Below are 19,316 nucleotides of genomic sequence, written 5' to 3' on the forward strand. Positions count from 1 at the left end.
GCTCGCTTGGATCAGCTATGTCCTTTCTTTCTGCTTATCCTTTAAGGCTCAGCTTCTCTCCTCCCTCCACTCCCACTCCCAAAGCCATCTCAAGTCACTCCACTAATTGTACTTAGAACTAATTTCATCCTTTAATGACCTAATGACTATGTTAATACTTCTTTTCTCTTCTCTTCCTAGCCAGATACTACCATCATTCAGGCCTCTTCATCTCTGATCTCTCCATCCTAAATAATATTTCATCTTCATACTTAAAGATTGTATTGTCTATTTATCTCATTTGGCAAATACTTATCATCTACCACATGCCAACTCCCTCCTTGTCTACAACTCTAAATTTATCTAATTAAGAGCTAAGCTTTTGTCTGAAGAAAGATTTCAGAGGCAAAAAAAGAGAGGAGCATTTATTAAATGGATCCACATGTGCTTTTTATTTGCCTAACATAATTATAAACCTTGACTCCTGGGCTTGTGTTTTTTCACATTTTCTTGTTTGACTCTGAATAAATAGTAGGTATTTAATAAATATTAATGTGAAATAAATAAGCATATGATATTCACATTTTATGAATTTTGGGTACAGTTCAAATTCTAAATGATATTTAAATTAATACTTAAGTCCAGCATAGTTGAAATTTCTTTAACTTATCACAAGTGTTGGACATATAAAATCATTCTTTAGATAACTTCTGTTATCCTAACTAAAATATAATATATTTGTTATGAATTCATTTTTTATGAATTCATTTTTATGCTTAATAGAGACTAAGTGAAGTGCATGTATACACTACACACACAATAAACACAGAAACACATACATATACACATACACACACACACATGCCTTGAAAACCCCATTTGAGAGTCCCAAGAATCAACCTTAATATTTATTGCAGGGGGTGGGGGTAGGAAATGGGGAATTAACGCTTAAATTGTACATTTCTATTTGGGGTGATGAAAAGTTTTGATAATGGTAGCACAACATTGTGAATGTAATTAACAGTACTGAATTATATATTTGAATGTGGTTAAAAGGTGAAATTTTAGGTTGTATAAATGTTACTAGAATAAAAATTTAAAAAATACCGTAGGACAGTCCAATACAAACAGTGAACCCTAATGTAAAACATGGACTATAGTTAATTTACAATTATAAAAATGTTCTTTCATTAATTGTAATAAATGTACCACATTAATGCAGTGTGTTAATATGGGGGTGGGAGGATATATGGGAACTCTGTGTTTTCTGCATGATTTTTCTGTAAACCTACAGCTTCTCTGATAAAATGTATATATGTATATATATATATATATATATATATATATATATATATATATATATGACAGGGACAGATGGCATTTTTTTGACATGTTGACCTGTCCACCAGTTTGGTTTCATACATTTGAATTTTCCAACCATTGCCTGAATTTTGGTTTCATCTTCATGGACATGTAGGAAGCCAAAAGTATCAGCCCAATTCAATTTAAAAATGATACAGACTCATTTATAAATTAAAATCATTTATCAAATATTTATTGTGTGGCCACTCTTTATCAAATCTATTAATGCATGCCCAGATACAAATTATTTAGGATGACAAAATTCAGAGATTTTTCTGGACATTCATGATGCCAAATAGTGGCTTCCCCCACTCTCCTAGTAGCTACCTCCCGTTCCCATACATAAATGGCAGCCAGCAATGGCTAGAAACAAAGGAGTCTCTCCCAGACCCTGGATACAGTGACATTCATTCTGAGAGAAGCAGGGGCAGCTTTTTGAAAGCCGACTTCTTCAGCTTGACAATAACACACAATGAGTTATTGACTTGTTTATATACGGAGCTCTTTTCAGTAACTAACTCTGACTCCCACAGTCTGGACAAATGATTGATTTCGTGGTTAGAAAAAGAGAAAGCCTTCGCGCTAAACTCTGTAGTGCAAACTACTTCTTCCCCATTTGTTCCCTAACTGAATAGGACCTTATTAAAATGCACTTTCCAAAAAAATACCTGCAGCTGGCCTTTATAACCATGTTTTGTATATATAAATAAGTAATTTGTCCCAGTCTTTTGTATATTATAAGACCATTGGAGAAACTTGTCAATATATAGGAAGGCTGATTGTGCTGTTTGTATTAAACTGTATTGCCTATATTGATCTACAAGTATAATATGTAAAATAGATCAATATTTACGGTTAAAACATAGATTTCTGATCTAGATATATATATTCAGTTTTCTTGCTGGGTCATGTTGATTTATTAAGGTCATTATATACAATATATATCATCACATACTTTGCATTTGAATCATTAGATGTTCTTCTGAATTCAGAGAAAACTATAAATGCAGAAACACAGTTGAGAACAGTGAGATTTTGGTTGGACTAATAGGCTTTTTCCCCTTTGGCTAGTACCAATCTGGAATGTCAATATGAATTAGGGAGACTGTAAAATACCAGCTTGTTTGAATCACTGTACCTTTTCTAAAGATATTAATAATTGAACTGTAGAGTATCAATTTTGGAGTTATTTTCTCCTGTAAAATAGATTTTATTTTACCTTAAGGTTGTGTTAAAATTTTTACAGAATTAGACTTTGTGATTTTTAAACATACACTTTAAAATAATTTTGATGGGGAGTTAAAAAAACAAAAAAAAAGAAAAGCCATCAACAGTTAATGACACATAAAATGAGATCCCTACTGTTCTGGTTGTGTTTCTCCAGCAGGAGGTCTTGAGCCTATTTTCCTCTCTGGGGTGGTAAAGCATGATAGAGCTTCCTGAGCTAGCAAATGTTTCAGGAATTCCTTAAAATTAAGAGCAGTTTTTCATATAGTCACAAGGAACCACATGTTTTATATAGAACTATGTATTCCTAAATATGACCCTTTAGGGCTTTAAAGAGGGTATAATGCCTACAACTTAGCATTAACAGTTTTAGACAACATATAGTAGATAACTACTACTAGAAATCATTTCTTTGGAATCTGTTGCTTCAGATGTAGTTTTGTGGATTTTTTCCCTTAATTCCTAAACAAATTTATCATGTTTTGCTTGAGAGAAACTTATTCCATTACAACCTCTCTTTTTGTACCCAAAACATTTTCTTGGAGTACATTTGTGCTATCTTCTTTGATGGAGCTGTTATGTGTCTTGTTTTTCCCACTTCTGCTGCTGTTGTTTACTAGTCTCTTTATTACTCTATTCTGGTTCCATTTTTTCAATATCCCTCCACCCCCAATTTTTCATTAATATTAAATGAGCCTAATGTCAACCATGGTTGGCTAACATTGTTATTTACATATGTTTAAAAGATTTTACCTGACGAAAACAATGAATTAAACTTTCCTGTTTAGCCTATAAGATTTTGATGTATACAATGAGCATCTGGGAATGTTTTCTCACCTTTAAAAAGGAGAAGGTATATTCAGAACAAAGTGACTCAGTTTTCTTCTCCCCCATTTGATGGGCCATTGGCTTTTCGGTTAAATACAGAATTTTTGGCCAACTTTCTGTTTCCTGATTTTTAATTTGAAGCGTCTGCCCTTTTTATCCACAAAAAGTCAGCCTCAGAAATTTCAGACACTTTGATGAAAAATTATTTCGTATATTTTAGATAAGAAGAGCAAATAAAAAAACATCTGGTTTTGTCTTAATGAAGAAATAGAATGTCCTCGTCAAAAATGACAGGAGAAAAGCGTACTACTATTGTTACCATGTTGTGGTGCCTGAGAGGGCACCACTGCATATTAGTAATACTTCAGGGTAAAATTGTACTCACTTAATTTGACTTTTTTACTTTAAATAATTTTCTCTAACTTGTATGAAAATATATCTCTTTAGGTATGGCTTGTCTGTTTCAAGAAAAGGCCCTGTGTTTGTATCCTTGTATTTTGTTGACCATTTATTTCTCAGTAGCTCACTAGACTCCCTATTTGGAGCTGTGCATCTGATGCTTGTCAGTAATGTTAATATGTTTTTTCCTTAGCTTACATTTCCCTCAGATTAGTATAACGCTTCTTTAGAAGTTGAGAATTAGAATGGAGGTTATTTTTCCAACTGTGGTCCTTTCAAAGCAAAGAATTCTCACCTTTTAAAGAGTTTCTTGGAAGTGGTTCTAAAGTTATGGTCCTGGGAGGCTTATTAGAATCTGACTTACCTGCTGGGCACTAAACAGTTTTGTGGCTCTGACTCTTTTTGTTTTGTTTTGTTTCCCTTCCAAAAAGAAAAAAAAAAAAAGTCTGTTCTGAATGTTTACTTGCATTTGGAAATTTATTTTTTAAAGACTTGATGAACTTGATGAATATTCCCCAACTGCTCTCCTCTACACCCATCATCTCCTCCTAGATGAGAACCCCCATGATAAAGAAATAACCTTAGAGACTTGAGACCAATATGTTTTGCCGCAGTTCACACATATGCTTCCATGTGTGGAAGTTGAACTTGATATTTGACTTTTTTATAATATTTTATCTTTTGTATCACTTCATCACAGGAACAAATATTCCCTGAGGGGAGTGATCCTAAGACTGGTCTCTCAAGATGATTTGTTTAAACCTCTATCAGTGCGTATCAATCTAGGACAGAGACAGGCAAACTTCTACTCACTGGTCAAATAGAGACGGCCACCTGGTTTTCATTTTAAATAAGGTTTTTTTTTAAGCATAGCCACATTCATTCATTTAGGTATTGTCTATTTCATGCTACAATAACAAAGTCAAGTAATTGCAACAGAAACTGTATGGCCCCTATGCAAAGCCTAACATATTTGCTATCTGGCTCTTTACAGAAAACATTTGCCAGCCCCTTATCTAGGGTGAGCATCAAAATCTCCTAAAGATCCCTGGATCTCTTTCTTCTACCAAAATAGAATCTCTGATATACTGAATTGTATCATACATCACTTGATGAAGTGTTAAACAGGTCTGATACTCTTCTTTTAGCATATTTGCACAGCTAGATTGAGGGACGCCATATCGTTGAATCTTTCCTCTTCCACAGTTTATTCCAAGCATAGTAGTGGGTCTTCAGGCAGAGGGATTAAGGATTCATGTTGTTCAAACATTATTTCCAGGAGTACAGTTGAGAAAACCTACTTAAGCAACAACAACAAGAACACTGTAATCAATAACAAAATAAAAAACATGGTCACCATTCTTTGTTTTCCTCTAACACCCAAAGAGGAGATACAACACAGCAAATCCATTGTTTGAGAACAGTTAAATATTTCAATTCAGAGGGTTCCATATCAGGCTCATGTTTTCCTTTTTCTATTAATGTGAATCTGGTGGTGAATACTTTCGTGTGATTTTAGCTTTTTCCTTTTGTTGAAAATAGTGTTACAGTGTTTTGTTCATAAAGGGATTATTTATTAAGAAATATAGAAGGGGCCACATTCACCTTTTTGTAATAGCAGTAGTAGTAGAAGATCTTTATCTGGCTTTGTAAGTGGAACAGGTTGGAGGTAACTGTTCCAGTATGTAGACACAAGATCCTTGAAATATTACAGAGTATTTGGCACTGTTCTAGAGTGTTTCAACAAACAGTTGCTTTTGGTTTATATCCTTGAATCATCCTGATATAAGAGCAGCCAATTTATTCCCTACTGATACTAGAAACTTTAATAGGGAATATCAGCCTAGGTAAATAGAAAAAGTTACTATGTTCATTTTAATTAAGTGATTTTAAAAAGTTCTCAGTGTCAAATGTCTGCAGTTAAGGAGGCCTCCCAAGCCAAACTTCAGTAAAGCTAAAAGGGAAAGTGAAAAGATTCAGTGTATTAAATATTTTAAATACAGAAATGAACTTTTACACTTTTATGCTTGTTTAACCAAAATGGAGTTCATCTTCAGATAAATATGGGTAAAATTAATAAGGAACTACTTTGCATGATTATACCAAATTAGTTGTTTGAATCAATGTTACTCTTAGTTGTTAATAGATATCTGTTTTCATGTTTTTTCTAGTTGAACCTTGCCGTGGAGGAACAGAAGGAGAAAATCACTGAAAAAGTCATTCTTTCATTGACAGCAAAAGAGCACCATAAGGCACAAGAAGAAGTAAGGAATTTACTTTGTAAACTGAATTATAAAACTAGAATGAACACCAATTTTCAAAATTAAGCTAAATTTTATGTGGGGTCTGGTATTAAACCAACTATTATTAGCTGATAATTTATAATAGAAAAAAAACACTTGAAGTTGGTCATTTCACTGATACAGAGTCAGAAAAATAATTATATGTGTGAAAGAATAAATCATATTTTAATTTTTTAGACAAATATGAATATATTCTCAAATTTTCTGAATTAGTAAATTTTTACATGCAATTTGAAAGTGAAAAATATAAAGCAATATAAGGAAAACATTAAAAAATTTTTTGATCTTTGGGTAAATGCTTAATCTTGTTTTTATTTTCTGACTTTCTAAGAATAGAATTGTTATTCTGAATTTTAAAATGTTAACAAAGTTATCTCTTACCAAGGGAAAAACTGTAGTTTACAAATGTCAAGCCTAAGTGAGCTAATCATAAGATTCTATAGGCGATATTGTAATGAACTATTAAAGCAAGCAGTCCTCTCTCTAAGGCTCATGCTGTGAAGTTGACAGCATATTCTATAAATGAAATAATAATACAAAATTGGTGTTAGACAAAAGGGAAAATGATTTTCATGTAATTTCCTGGAATGTGAAAGCATTTAATCTTTCTGAGGGAAAAAACATGAATTTGCTAATTTCCATGTACTACTGTTAGTAAATAAAACCTATAAGCAACTTAAAGAATAAGACGAAGTGAATATTTTGAAAAATAAACTTCTCATGTAATTCTCCTATGACATTTTGGTAAAGAAATCTATCCAAGCCTTGGGGTTTATAATATCTTCTTAATATTGTGATTGCAAATCCTTTCCTGACCATGTAATTTACAATAGATCCTCAAGTACAGTGCATGGAATTTTCCTGGGTGAATTCACATCTTACATTAAAGACAATGTTAGTATGTGGGGCTTATAGATGTCTGGTATTAAAGACTATATTGTAAACATTGATTAGCAATCTCAGTAGAGAATATTTTATTTAAAAATGCAACTTAAATAATTTTAAAAATTTGTATAAATTTAGGTTATAGTACTTAATTAATTCCACTGAATCTTAAGTTAAAAGACTAGGTTGTTAACTATAAATTTAAAAACTTTCCTCCTCTATTCATTTGAAACATGAGTTGGAGGGGTTTATTATATTTTCATTGTAATTTTAAAAAGAATCTATCATATATCTTGATATGATAAACTTTAGGCAATGCAGATATATCTCTCTAGATTAAATAGTATGATTAAAATTATATCTGTAAGAGCATCAATTGTTATTAGATATTAAATAGAAAATGTAAAAGAATGAACAGATTATGATTTTCTCCATTTTAAATATTGCAATTATTTTTAATAATTTTTATAATAATTAAAATTTCATCCAACTTCAATGGTATTACTGACCTGAAATGGCCCAGGAAAATGGTCATTATGCTAAATATGAATTTTAATCCTACCCATTGGTAACATTGGGAATGAAAAATAATCTTTTCTGGAAAATCCAACAGTATTTTTATTTATTTCACAAATATTTACTTATTTCACAAATATTTCACTTATTTGTGAAATAAGTAAAAATATTGTTTCTTCTCTTTATTCTTTATTATCATCATGCTAATGCTTATTTAGGACTATATTCCACAATATTCTTCCCTCACAGTCAATGCATATGGATACCACTTTCGATCTCCTGTCACCTAGGAATGGAAAGGGATGTTAGGCCTAAAGGCAGCATATAAGTGATCTTCTAGCTAGAAATAGGCTCTGTCTCCTTACAAAGCATTTCCCGTCTTGGGAGGATTCTAGGAAACTATTAAAAAAAAAAAAGAAAAAAGAAAATTTGGGAGTAGTTGAAGTGGTGGGAATAAGAGGTACAGTATACTTCAGGTTTCCTGGTAGTTACACGCAGATCATCCCTCCAAGCCAGGGGATACTTAACTTCGTTCACAGGCTCCTGTGTCTTTTCCAGGCTTCTTTCATCAAATAGAGTTTATGTTCTGTTTGTAACCTGAAGAATACTGTACTCTTGGGCCTAAAACAAAGATGAGATTTTAGAAAGTTTTACCCATTTTCATCACCTTGGCCCCTTTTTGGTTCTTCTTAATTATGCTGTTAATTACAAAGTTTCTTGGTCTTGAGTTTAAGGACCCACTTCTAGACCATCCCATATGTTATATGCCAGAGGACATTCCTAGCAGAGGTTGTTGCCCTTTGTGCTGATTTCAGGTAACATTTCTGTGCAAAGTGCTCTGGAGTCCTCCTTGATAACACAGTTGGACCCTGGGCCACAGAGCCTTCGGGCTGACAGCTGAATTCATCGCTAGAAAAACCAGGAGCTCTTCAAAGAGTTGTTAATGAGAGCCAAAGTACAGTATTCAGAATGTATGGTTCAGGATGTACAACTTCAATATGTATAATTTTTAGAATGATTATAAACAGAATAGTATTTTGTGCTGGTTGTAAATCATTTTGAGAATTTTAACGGAATTCAAGGGTTGCATACATGAGCATACAAACATGACCAAGCTTCTCTGTTACAGAAAGCCTACCTGTATGTTATAGACATAGGTACATTTACATTCTTTCAGAAGTATGGTTTGTTTCCCAACCAGAATAGTCATTTTTTTTTTTTTTTTTTGCTTCCTTCTGCTCATTTGTCACTCTCTTGAATTCTGTACAAGTGTCACTTCCGTGCTACAATTTCATGGAGAATGAAGAGTAAAACGCGTAGGCTTTCTGCTACACAATGTGATAGTGCATTTTTTTCAACATATGCATACGTAAGCCTTCTTTTGTGATTGGGACTGATAGGGTCAGATAATGTTTAAAGGGAAAGGCTTTATGTCTCTCAGGGCTCTATGTTTCCACATGGATGCTCCCACACACGCATAGATTGAATTATGAACAGACCCATTAATGCTGGGATCACAAAAGGTCAAGTTTTGTCTTCTTTTACCCCTATTCACATTGCTTTTGGAGAGGAAAAAAAAGGGGGGGGGGATTTGCAGAAAAAAAGTTCATGCTGAATTTTAAGGAACACTTTTTCCCTTTTTGCACCATATCTTATTTGAAAAATATCGTATTACATAAAATAATTCAGGACTATTATGTTACCTACCAGATTTTAGTCTATATTAGTATTTCACATGTAGGGTTATCTCTAAGGATGACATGTTTTTATAATAACTGAGAGCAAATATGCAGCATTTTAAGGGAAAAAGGCCCTTATGAATATGTAAAGTAACATAAAGTTTAAGTAAAATTGAATGGAAACATTATCAAAATGTCAGTGGCAAGATTCTTGACATATTTCTTCCCATGTTAAAGATATAAGTTAATCTTTGCTGGGATATCTTATTTTTTGCTTTTAAGTTATCTTTTTTAAAAAAAACAAGTGATTAGTGGTGTAATTTAGCTTCATATACATTAACAGCTTTGGGGGGCCAGAAAAGATGGCAAAAAAGGTAGAGATAATTCTTGGAGCAACAAAGAATTCATGCCAAATGAAACTATAACCAGTAGCTCTGTAGAATGCAAATGACATCATCAATTGTATGGTTGGTTGATTTCTGATGTCACACAAAATTTCCTATCAGTCAAAGGCTGTGAATTGTGACAGTAAAACCAGTCATGTATAAAAAGGCTCTCAAAGTCTGAGATATCTCCTTTTTTTTCTTTTGATGGCTTGCAATATAGCACAAGGTGCAGAACATAAAATTAAAGAGAACAGTATATTGACTAGTAAACTACATTGCATTAAACTTAGTAGATTTTGAAGACTATCTAAAATTATAACTTCCTCAATCACATGATGCTAGGGATGGATTTAGAGAGAGCCAGTGCTTTCCAGATATGGGCCCTCTCTTTAGGGCCCTTGGTTCTTGGCTTTTAATTTTGTCCGAAAACCATAAGAGCAATTCATCTGTCCTGTTTCTGTATTGAAGTTTGCTGTGGTATGTATTATTATGCATCATTTTTGAGGAGAATACTGTTAGAGGATAGTATTATCTGATGGTGAAGATGAAGCTGAAAATATTGACTAATACTGGATCATCTGTCATTTCCATATTTTAAATGTTACAACTTTCTTACAGGGTTAACAGTACTATGGAAAGCATAGAAATTCATTTCAGAAAATAACAGGAGGACCATGAGAAAAATATGTCACTAGATTTAATAGTCAACAAATAATATTCTCTTCCTTTCCACATTTTCTTTCCTTCTCTTTCTTCCCTGCTCATCTTCCCCAATCAACTTCTTCTTTTTATTTCTTCCCTCATCCTCTATTTTTTTTTAATCTCATTTTTTTTTCTCTCTTTCTGTAGCCATTAGGACTCCTCCCAACTTCCCTCTCCCTACTTTCTGTGTTCATGATTTCCAAAGTTTTGTTCAAGTCCATACTGGTGGACCATCAGGGGCCTTCCTTATGATTGGATAATAGAAATTTCCATAGACTTTCATTTCAACTTATAATTAAAGGACTTCCTGTTAGTAACCTACTAAATGAGTTATTAAAGGTTGCAAGCACATAGTGTAAAGCAATACATTAATTATCTTTTGCTAGACTGTGCTGAGTAAGTCGACAAGCCCCAAATCTCAGTATCTTAAAACAAATATTGTTTTTGCTAACATTGTATGTTGGCTGTGACTCTCCAAGTATCCACCTCAGTCTGGGATCCAGGAACAATGGAGGAACAGCCTCTATTGGGGCATTGCTGTTTTAATGGCAGGGGGAAAAGAACAGTGGCAAAACCACACAATGGCTCTTAAAGCTTCTGCTCACATCTCATTAGCCAAAACAAGTCACATGAGGAAATCTGACGGCATCCATACATCTGTGAGAGAGGCCCACCTACCACTCTCTCTCCTTGATTTCTGCTGTGCCCATGCCCACTTTACCTGCTCTTTTCAACAAATCTATCTAGCCTAGTAGAAGTTATTTCCAAGAATGAAGGGATTACAGTATAAAGTGGGGAGGACATTTGGGAAAAGTTTATAATTTCATTGGAGGAACATGGCATGGATGCATAGTTAAGTGAAGAACTACCCAGCCGACCTGGGAATGCTCCATCCCTCATCCGGTGGGCAGCCGAGCAGACTTGGGGAGAGGGCCAAATGTCCATGTCCAGGTAGTAAGCCTTGGAATGCCCAGTGAAGGAGGTGGGAATTGAAGGATGAGTAGCTTAAGATAGAAGAAGAGAATGAATTGTAAAACAGTGGCCTAGGAATCAGGGGTCCTGGACTCTAGTCTTGGGAGTGATACTAATTGTCTGAGTGTCTTGGGTAGGTCAGTGTTTCTGGGCATCAGTTTCCTCATTTGTCAGATGAGAGCATTGGGTTAAACATTATGTAACGTTTTACAATACTGTAGAAATGGAAGGGGTGTGTGTCTGTCTGTGTGTGTGTGTGTGTGTGTGTGTGTGTGTGTGTGTGTGTAGTGGGGAGATGAGGGCACTGAGAAGACCCATCCAGTTAGAGAGGAGGGGTCTGGTGGAAATATGAGCCATAAATCCAGGCAGGATCAAATTGTAAAAGGTCTTGTATCTTGAATCCCAATCTAATGAATGGAGGTGAGGGAGGGGTGCTAAGGAATCTGATAAGGTTTAATATGTTGCTCAAGTTAGATTAACATGTTGGAAGAGTCAGGATGGATTAGGGGGGAAGACTGGGGACATGGAGATCATTCAGTAGGTATTTTGGGAATCATGAGGGGAGGGAATGAGTTGATGAGAGCTTAGGTCAGAGAATTACTTATAAGAAGGGAAAGAAAGGTATAGGAATTATATGTGATTAAAATAGGGGCTAGAAAACTACATCCCTCAGGTCAAATCGAGCCCACTGCCTGTTTTTGTCACCATTCGTTTATGTATTATGTGTGACTGCTTTCATGGTACAATAGCAGAGATAAGTACTTGTGACAGAGAACTTATGGCCCACAAAGCTGAAAATATTTACCATCTTTACTTTAACAGAAAAAGTTTTCCAAAATTTGATTTAGAAGAAAGGATTATTTGAAGGGGGTAGATGGTTGAACACATAGGGATAAATAAGAGAGATATGGGAGACAAAAGAAAAATGTGAATCATTTAAAATTAGCCTTCCTGTATGTCCATTAATGCTTCTAAAAGTCTTGGGAAAAGTTAAGTTTAATTGAAGTATTTTATGTATACTTCTTTATATATATATATATAATTGAACTATGTAGAGTACAAAAATATCCAAGTTTATATGGATAACAGTACAAACTTGCTTTCGTTGACTTTTTCCCCTGAACCCTGTGCAGAAGGGATAGAAATCATAGATTAATCATCATAGTTGGAGTGTGGACTGGAGTAAAGACCATATTTTCAGCTGAGAGATGGAAAGAGGATAAGTTATCTGACACATTGGAGACTCTTGGAGAAGGTTTTCCCATTTTATCTGCGGTCCTTAAAGTCAAGTAGAGATCATATGCAGCAAGTAGTTGAGAATTTCTATCTGCCTCATGTGAAATAGGGGTAGAGATTATAGAAAAGATAGTCTGAGGAAGAAAGTGAAAATTGATATGTAGAAAGCACCTAGATTTAAAAAAGGAAACACTGAAATAATGCATCATGTGCATTTGATACCTATTATAGCTTAGACACTGTGCTGTCCATTCCTTAGTCTCACTTAATTCTCACAATTTGCTGAGGCTGGTATTATTCATAATATATGGATGAGGGTTTTATTATTTGTTTAAAATCTCTTAGTTAGTCACTGGGGGAGTTAGGATTTTAACCCAAGATTTCAAAGTCCATATTCTGTTTAAAGTCAAATGGGTCTAATTTAAGTACTTGAAAGCCTCATGGGTAAAGTGGATTTCTACTATTCATATTTCAACCAATGTTTATGAAAGAATCCAGTTTATTAGAGAGAATATATTTATATAAAACAATGAATAAAAAAACAATGAATCACAAAGAATAGTAATGATTGTTAATTTGTAAACTATATGGATTGAAACATTAACTTACTGTTTCTGAGTCCTCAGCATATCTTGTTAATCTCAGTCAAGTTCATATGTCTTTCTTAAATATTCTGATTAGAAATCTAGTACATGTTTCTAAGCTTTTGATGTTTTTGAAACAATTTTATGTTTATTGTTATGTATTCAAAATATTATCTAGAACAGAGCATTGTCATTGAAGTTTGGATAGTTTGGGAAATTGTATTTGCAAATTTTGGAAAATGGTATTTTGAAATATTTGGAAAACAAAAATAGAATGATTTAATAAAATGGTAAACTAAAAGTTAATGAATATAGAAGAGTTGGAAGAAGATGGAGTCACAGAAAGGAGTGGAAGCTAGTCAGACCCCCTGGAACAACTAATAAACAACCAGGAACAACTAGTAAATAATCTGGAATAACTGCTGGGGGACAAACGTGACTGTCCACATATCATACACCAACCTGGATTGGGAGGAATGCCTGAGATCACAGCATAAAATCTGTAAGTAAAAACTGTGGACCCACACTGAGAGCCCTCTCCCTGCATGATAGCCCAAACTGCAAAGCCTCATTGTGATAGAGAGCAGCACTCTCTGAATAAGCGAATATACCTCAGCCCAGCTTCAACTGAGGTTTTAATTAACACATGTTGACTGCTCAATATAAGCTATGAATCCCCAACAAGCAGACAGAGGCTTTTGGTGATGACTGACCTTAGAGAGCCAAGGAATCTCTCTGGGAGGGAGGGGGAGCCAAGGGTACCAGGTGCTATCTCTGGCCAACAGGTGAAACTAAGGGTGGCCATGGACTGGACCTGAAGGGGGGGCTTTCTGTCCCTTTTTCAGCTCAGTGGAGAAAGCCTCAGCCATTTTCAGTTCTTAGCACTCTGACCCAGACAAGGGTGGAAATACCAGAGTCAGAGAGACTATTCGAATGCAAATGGTATCTCCCCAGGGGGTGTATCTTCCTTAAGAGGAAAGAGGTGGTGCCAAGCTCTACTACCCACCTTCCATTCAAAACCAGACCCCAGAACCTGGGGGAAAACAGCCATGGGCCACACCTCCTTACACCAGTCTTGAGTGACAGACTGACAGGCGCCACCTTCTGGGCAGAAAAGCACAGTGGAATGAGGCCTCAAAGGGTGTATCAATCTTCTAAGACACACCCTCATGGAGACCTGATACTATTGCCTCCTTTTGAAACCTGAGCCCGTTCTGGTCTGGGAAAATCTGATTGGGGTAACCAGATGCCTAGACAACAGAAAACTATAACCTATTCTAAGAAAAACAAAGTTATGGCCCAGTCAAATGAACAAATTTACACTTCTACTGAGATACAGGAATTGAAACAATGAATGCTAAATCAATTTAAGAAGCTTAGGGAAGATATGGCAAAAGAGATGAAGCATATAATGAGAACACTGGGTGTACATAAGGTAGAAATCGAAAGTTCGAAAGAACAACTGGCAGATTCTATGGAAATAAAAGGCACAACACAAGAGATGAAAGACACAATGGAGACATACAACAGCAGATCTCAAGAGGCAGAAGAAAACACTCAAGAACTGGAGAACAAAACACCTGACAGCCTACACGCAAAGGAGGAGATGGAGAAAAGAATGAAAAAATATGAGCAATGTCTCCAGGAACTTAAAGATGAAACAAAGTACAAGAATGTGTGTATCATTGGTGTCCTGGAAGGAGAAGACAAGGGAAAAGGGACAGAGGCAATAATAGAGGAAATAATCAATGAAAATTTCCCATCTCTTATGAAAGACATAAAATTACAGATCCAAGAAGTGCAGCGTACTCCAAACAGAATAGATCTGAATAGACCTACACCAAGACACTTAATAATCAGATTATCAAATGTCAAAGACAGAGAGAATCCTGAAAGCAGCAGGAGAAAAGCAATCTATCACATACAAAGGAAGCTTGATAAGACTGTGTGCGGATTTCTCAGTAGAAACCATGGAGGCAAGAAGGAAGTGGGGTGATATATTTAAGATACTGAAAGAAAAAAACCGCCAACCAAGAATCCTATACTGGCAAACTGTCCTTCATATATGAGGGAGAGTTTAAAATATTCTCTGACAAACAGACAATGACAGAGTTTGTGAACAAGATACCTGCTCTACAGGAAACACTAAAGGGAGCACTACGGACAGAAAAGACAGGAGTGAGAGCTTTGGAACACAATTTTGGGAGATAGTAGCACAGCCATGTAAGCACACTGAACAAAGATGACTGTGAGTATGGTTCAAAGAGGAAGGTTAGGAGCATGTGGGACACCAGAAGGAATAAGGAAAGATAAAGACTGGGACTGTATAACTCAGTGAAACCTAGGGTGATCAATGATTGTGATAAAAGGCAAAAGTATGTTTTTACATGAGGTAGAACAAATGAATGTCAACATTGCAAGGTGTTAAAAATAGGGTGGGATTGGGGGAAAAAGATAATCAATGCAAACTAGAGACTATAATTAACAGAAACATTGTTTTATGCTTCCTTTAATGTAACAAAGGCAGTATACCAAAGCTAAATGCATTTGGCGGGGGGGAGACATAGGGGAGGGGTCTGGGATTCTTGGCATTGGTGATGTTGTCTGACTCTTTATTCTACTTGGGTTTAATTCTATCTTTCCTTTTGTCGCTTCCTAGCTGTCATGTTTTTTTTTTTTCTCTTTCTTTTTTTTCTTTTGTTTCTCTACCTTCTTTGACTCTTCCTCTTTCTTTGTGGAACAAATGGAGATGTCCTTATATATATAGTGGCAATGGTGGTGAATACATAAATACGTGACTATCCAGGGAACCAATGACTATTTACTTAGGATGGAATGTATGGTGTGTGAACAAAACCGTCTTAAAAAAAATGGGTTGATGAAGAAATCTTGAGGGCACTATAGTGAGTGAAATAAGACAGACACATAAAGACAAATATTGCAAGGTCTCACTGATATGAACTAGTTTTAATATGTAAACTCATAGACATGAAATATAAGTTACCAGGATATAGAATGGGGCTAAAGAATGTGGACTGGTTGCTTTTTATGAACAGAATGTTAAACTAGGGTGAAGTTAAACGTTTGGAAGTGAGCAGAGGTGATGGTAGCATGTTGTGGAATGACCAACAGTGCTCAGTGGTCTGTGAATGTGGTGGAAAGGGTAAGCTCCGAGTCACATATGTCCCCAGAAGGAAAGTCGGAGGTTAAAAGATGGGAATGTATAAAACAGTGAATCTTGTGGTGGACAATGTCCATGTTTAACTGTAGAAATATTAGAAATTTCTCTCATGAACTAGAGCAAATGTATGACACTATAACTAGAAGCTAATAATAGAGGGGCATATATGAAAAAATTATACCTATTGCAAACTATATAGTACAGTTAGTAGTATTTTAACATTCTTTCATCAACAATAACAAATGTACTATGCCAACACTATGAATCAATAATGGGGGGGTGGTTAGAGGTATGGGAGGATTTGAGTTTCCTTTTTTTGTCTTTATTTCTTTTCTGGAGTAATGAAACTGTTCTAAAAATTGAAAAAAAAGTAATTGTGATGAATGCACAACTGTATGATAGTACCGCGGCAATTGATTGTACACTTAGGAACTTTGGATAATTTTATGGTTTGTGAACAATCTCAATTTAAAGAAATGAAAAAAGAGTTAATGAATATAACAGATGCATTAAAAATTTTAACTGTAACATACATGATGCATTAAAAATTTTAACTGTAACATACATATAGTAAAATAAAAATATTCCAAAAAGGAAAGTACATATAGTAAAATGAAATATGGTCAGTATATAAATTGAATTTTTTTTAAGTCCTAAGGAGGTTTTACTCTGTTCAGCGGTTTAAAAGTCCTTTGCAAACTTGTTTGGTGTATGTTTCCTTAAATACTGTTTTCTTTTCATACCCAGAGATATTTTCCACTTAGCAATTGTAAATGGTTTTACCTATGCCATATTACTTAAGTGAAAATTTCCATATATAAAATTTGTTGTTGAAGGGATATTACCTCTTCTATTCTTTTTACTTGAAAATATATCTGTACTTAAATTCTTGTATTGAAGTTGTTTATCCCCCATCAAACTAGGCACTCAAAAACCTAATAGGTGTGACATCAACAATTACTTCTTGCTAACAATTCTTGTAATTTAACCCCTTCAGGTGAGCAGGCTGATTGATGAATTGCAGACAGCTATCAAAAGCAACAGAGGTCATCTCTCTAAACTTGGCCCCCAGTTACAGGCTGAGCAGGAGCAGTTCTCCTCTTATGTCTACCAACACATTAAAAGCCTTCCAGCAAACATTCTTCTCCCAGGAGGCCTGCACCTCAAGGTGGGTGTCATTCTGCAACACTCCTTGGGTTCAACCAGAGATGTAAACATGCTGCTCTATTTGAAGACCCTTGTCACAAGGCCACTCAACTGGAATTTCTTTTTATATTGTGTTTCTCAAACTGGAACTTGGCTTATAAGCTGTAATGTTACTATTCAGAGATATACTTTGAAAGCAAATACGTGGAGGCTTTGAAATGAAGATTTATGAAATTTTTACTAGTTTTCAATTTAGAAAATGGTAATTTGAAAGAAGAAATTTGATAACTTTAATCATGTGATCAGATCATTTGCATCCTCTTCCAAGAAACTTATATTTTTCACAGGAGTCACTGTGTATTTTAGTTTTTAAAAATAAATTATTTGGAGAAATGGGCAAGCTTTTTAATAGTTGACAGACAGTGGCAATGGGATTTGGAGGTGAAAGGCCAGTTGACTGATTGATGTTCAAACTACATTTCCAAGGAAAAAGATCTGTATTGGATAAATGTGACACATGTCTGAGTTCACTTGGCAAAATCAATACTTAAGAATATACTGAGAATAAAGGTGAATTGGTTATTTGTCAGAACAAGATGGCTAAATGCCCTAGACTACTTTCTGCTATTGTACCTTAGGAAGAGAAAAATTACTCACACTTGACTAAAGTAGTTTAGGCATTGAATATTTAGGAAATCTATACTTTTGATTTTCATAATAGAGTGTCCATGTTAAGTCCATAAAGTTAATATGGTTTTATATTTTCATATCCTGTATTTCAAGAGATGATGATTAGTAAAATTTGGATTGCTCAAAGTATGGGCCTTTTCCAACTAAGGAACAACTGTTACAACAACTCTTTATTTCCTTTTGATTATGTTCATAGGGATGTGATAACATTCAAAGTAATTGTATTTTTGATCAGCTTTTGCTCTATAATTCCCTTTCTTAACATTCAGTTTTATTCTGCAAAAAGAATTATAGACATTATATTTTCTATCTATAATTTGTTTCTTTTTGTGGCATTCCTATGTTTGTAGTTTGAATTAGAATATTACCATATATATTAATTTGCTAGGGTTGTCATAATAAAATATTACAAAGTGGGTGATTTAAAACAGCAGAAATTTATTGTCTACAGTTCTGGAGGTTAGTAGTCCAAAGTCAGGGTGTCAGCTGGGGAGTGCTCTCTCTGAACATTCTAGAGGAAGAATCCTTCCTTGCCTTTTCCAGATTTTGGTGGCCCCAGGCGTACCTTGGTTTATGGCAGCATCGCCATTGTCACATGGTTGTAAATATCTGCATATTCTACATATATGGTTGTCTGCTTCCTGTCTGTGGCTCTGTCTGTGTGTCCAAATTTCCCTCTTCTCATAGGACACAGGTCATTGGCCCACCATAATCCAGTATTACCGCATTTAAACTTCATTATATCCACAAAGACCCTATTTCCAATAAGATCACATTTACATGAATATATCATTTTGGGGGACACAATTCAACCCACAACATGGTGTGAAAATGACCTCCAGGAAATATAATTCCATGTTAAACAGGATAATTTATTTCTCAGAGTCTGTGCTGGTCAGCTGACAGTTTAGGAAGTGATATTCAGGTGACTTCAAGATCACACGATTCCTATAGATCAGTAGCATTGTTCTCTTCCAGGTTTCTGACTTGGTTGCAGATCCATTCTGCCATTTTGCAAAGTGCTTGCTATTGGTTAATAGAGAAACCAGGTGAGAGAGTTTGGTTGCCTTAATGCTACTCATCCCCACTTGTTTGTATCAACAACTATTATATGAACTGTAGCCTGACCCAGGAAAAATAAAAATGTTTTCTTTTCCTCCAGAATTTTCTGCTTATTTCTGAACAATTTCTATCACTTATTCACATACCAGCACATACACTTGATAGCAAATATTTAACTT

The 19,316-nt window shown here is 34.9% G+C and overlaps 1 protein-coding gene across 1 annotated transcript in view; it reads left to right on the top strand.

Annotated features, from left to right (window-relative positions):
• DCDC1 (doublecortin domain containing 1) overlaps nucleotides 1-19,316 on the top strand; it is a 632,177-nt gene that overhangs the window by 281,108 nt on the left and 331,753 nt on the right. The window contains 2 exon segments of the mRNA XM_037839043.1: nucleotides 5,967-6,059; nucleotides 17,237-17,407. Of these exon segments, the coding sequence (XP_037694971.1) occupies nucleotides 5,967-6,059; nucleotides 17,237-17,407 (264 nt within the window).

The sequence above is a fragment of the Choloepus didactylus genome, chromosome 6 (assembly GCF_015220235.1).
Source record: "Choloepus didactylus isolate mChoDid1 chromosome 6, mChoDid1.pri, whole genome shotgun sequence".
Lineage (NCBI taxonomy): Eukaryota > Metazoa > Chordata > Mammalia > Pilosa > Megalonychidae > Choloepus > Choloepus didactylus.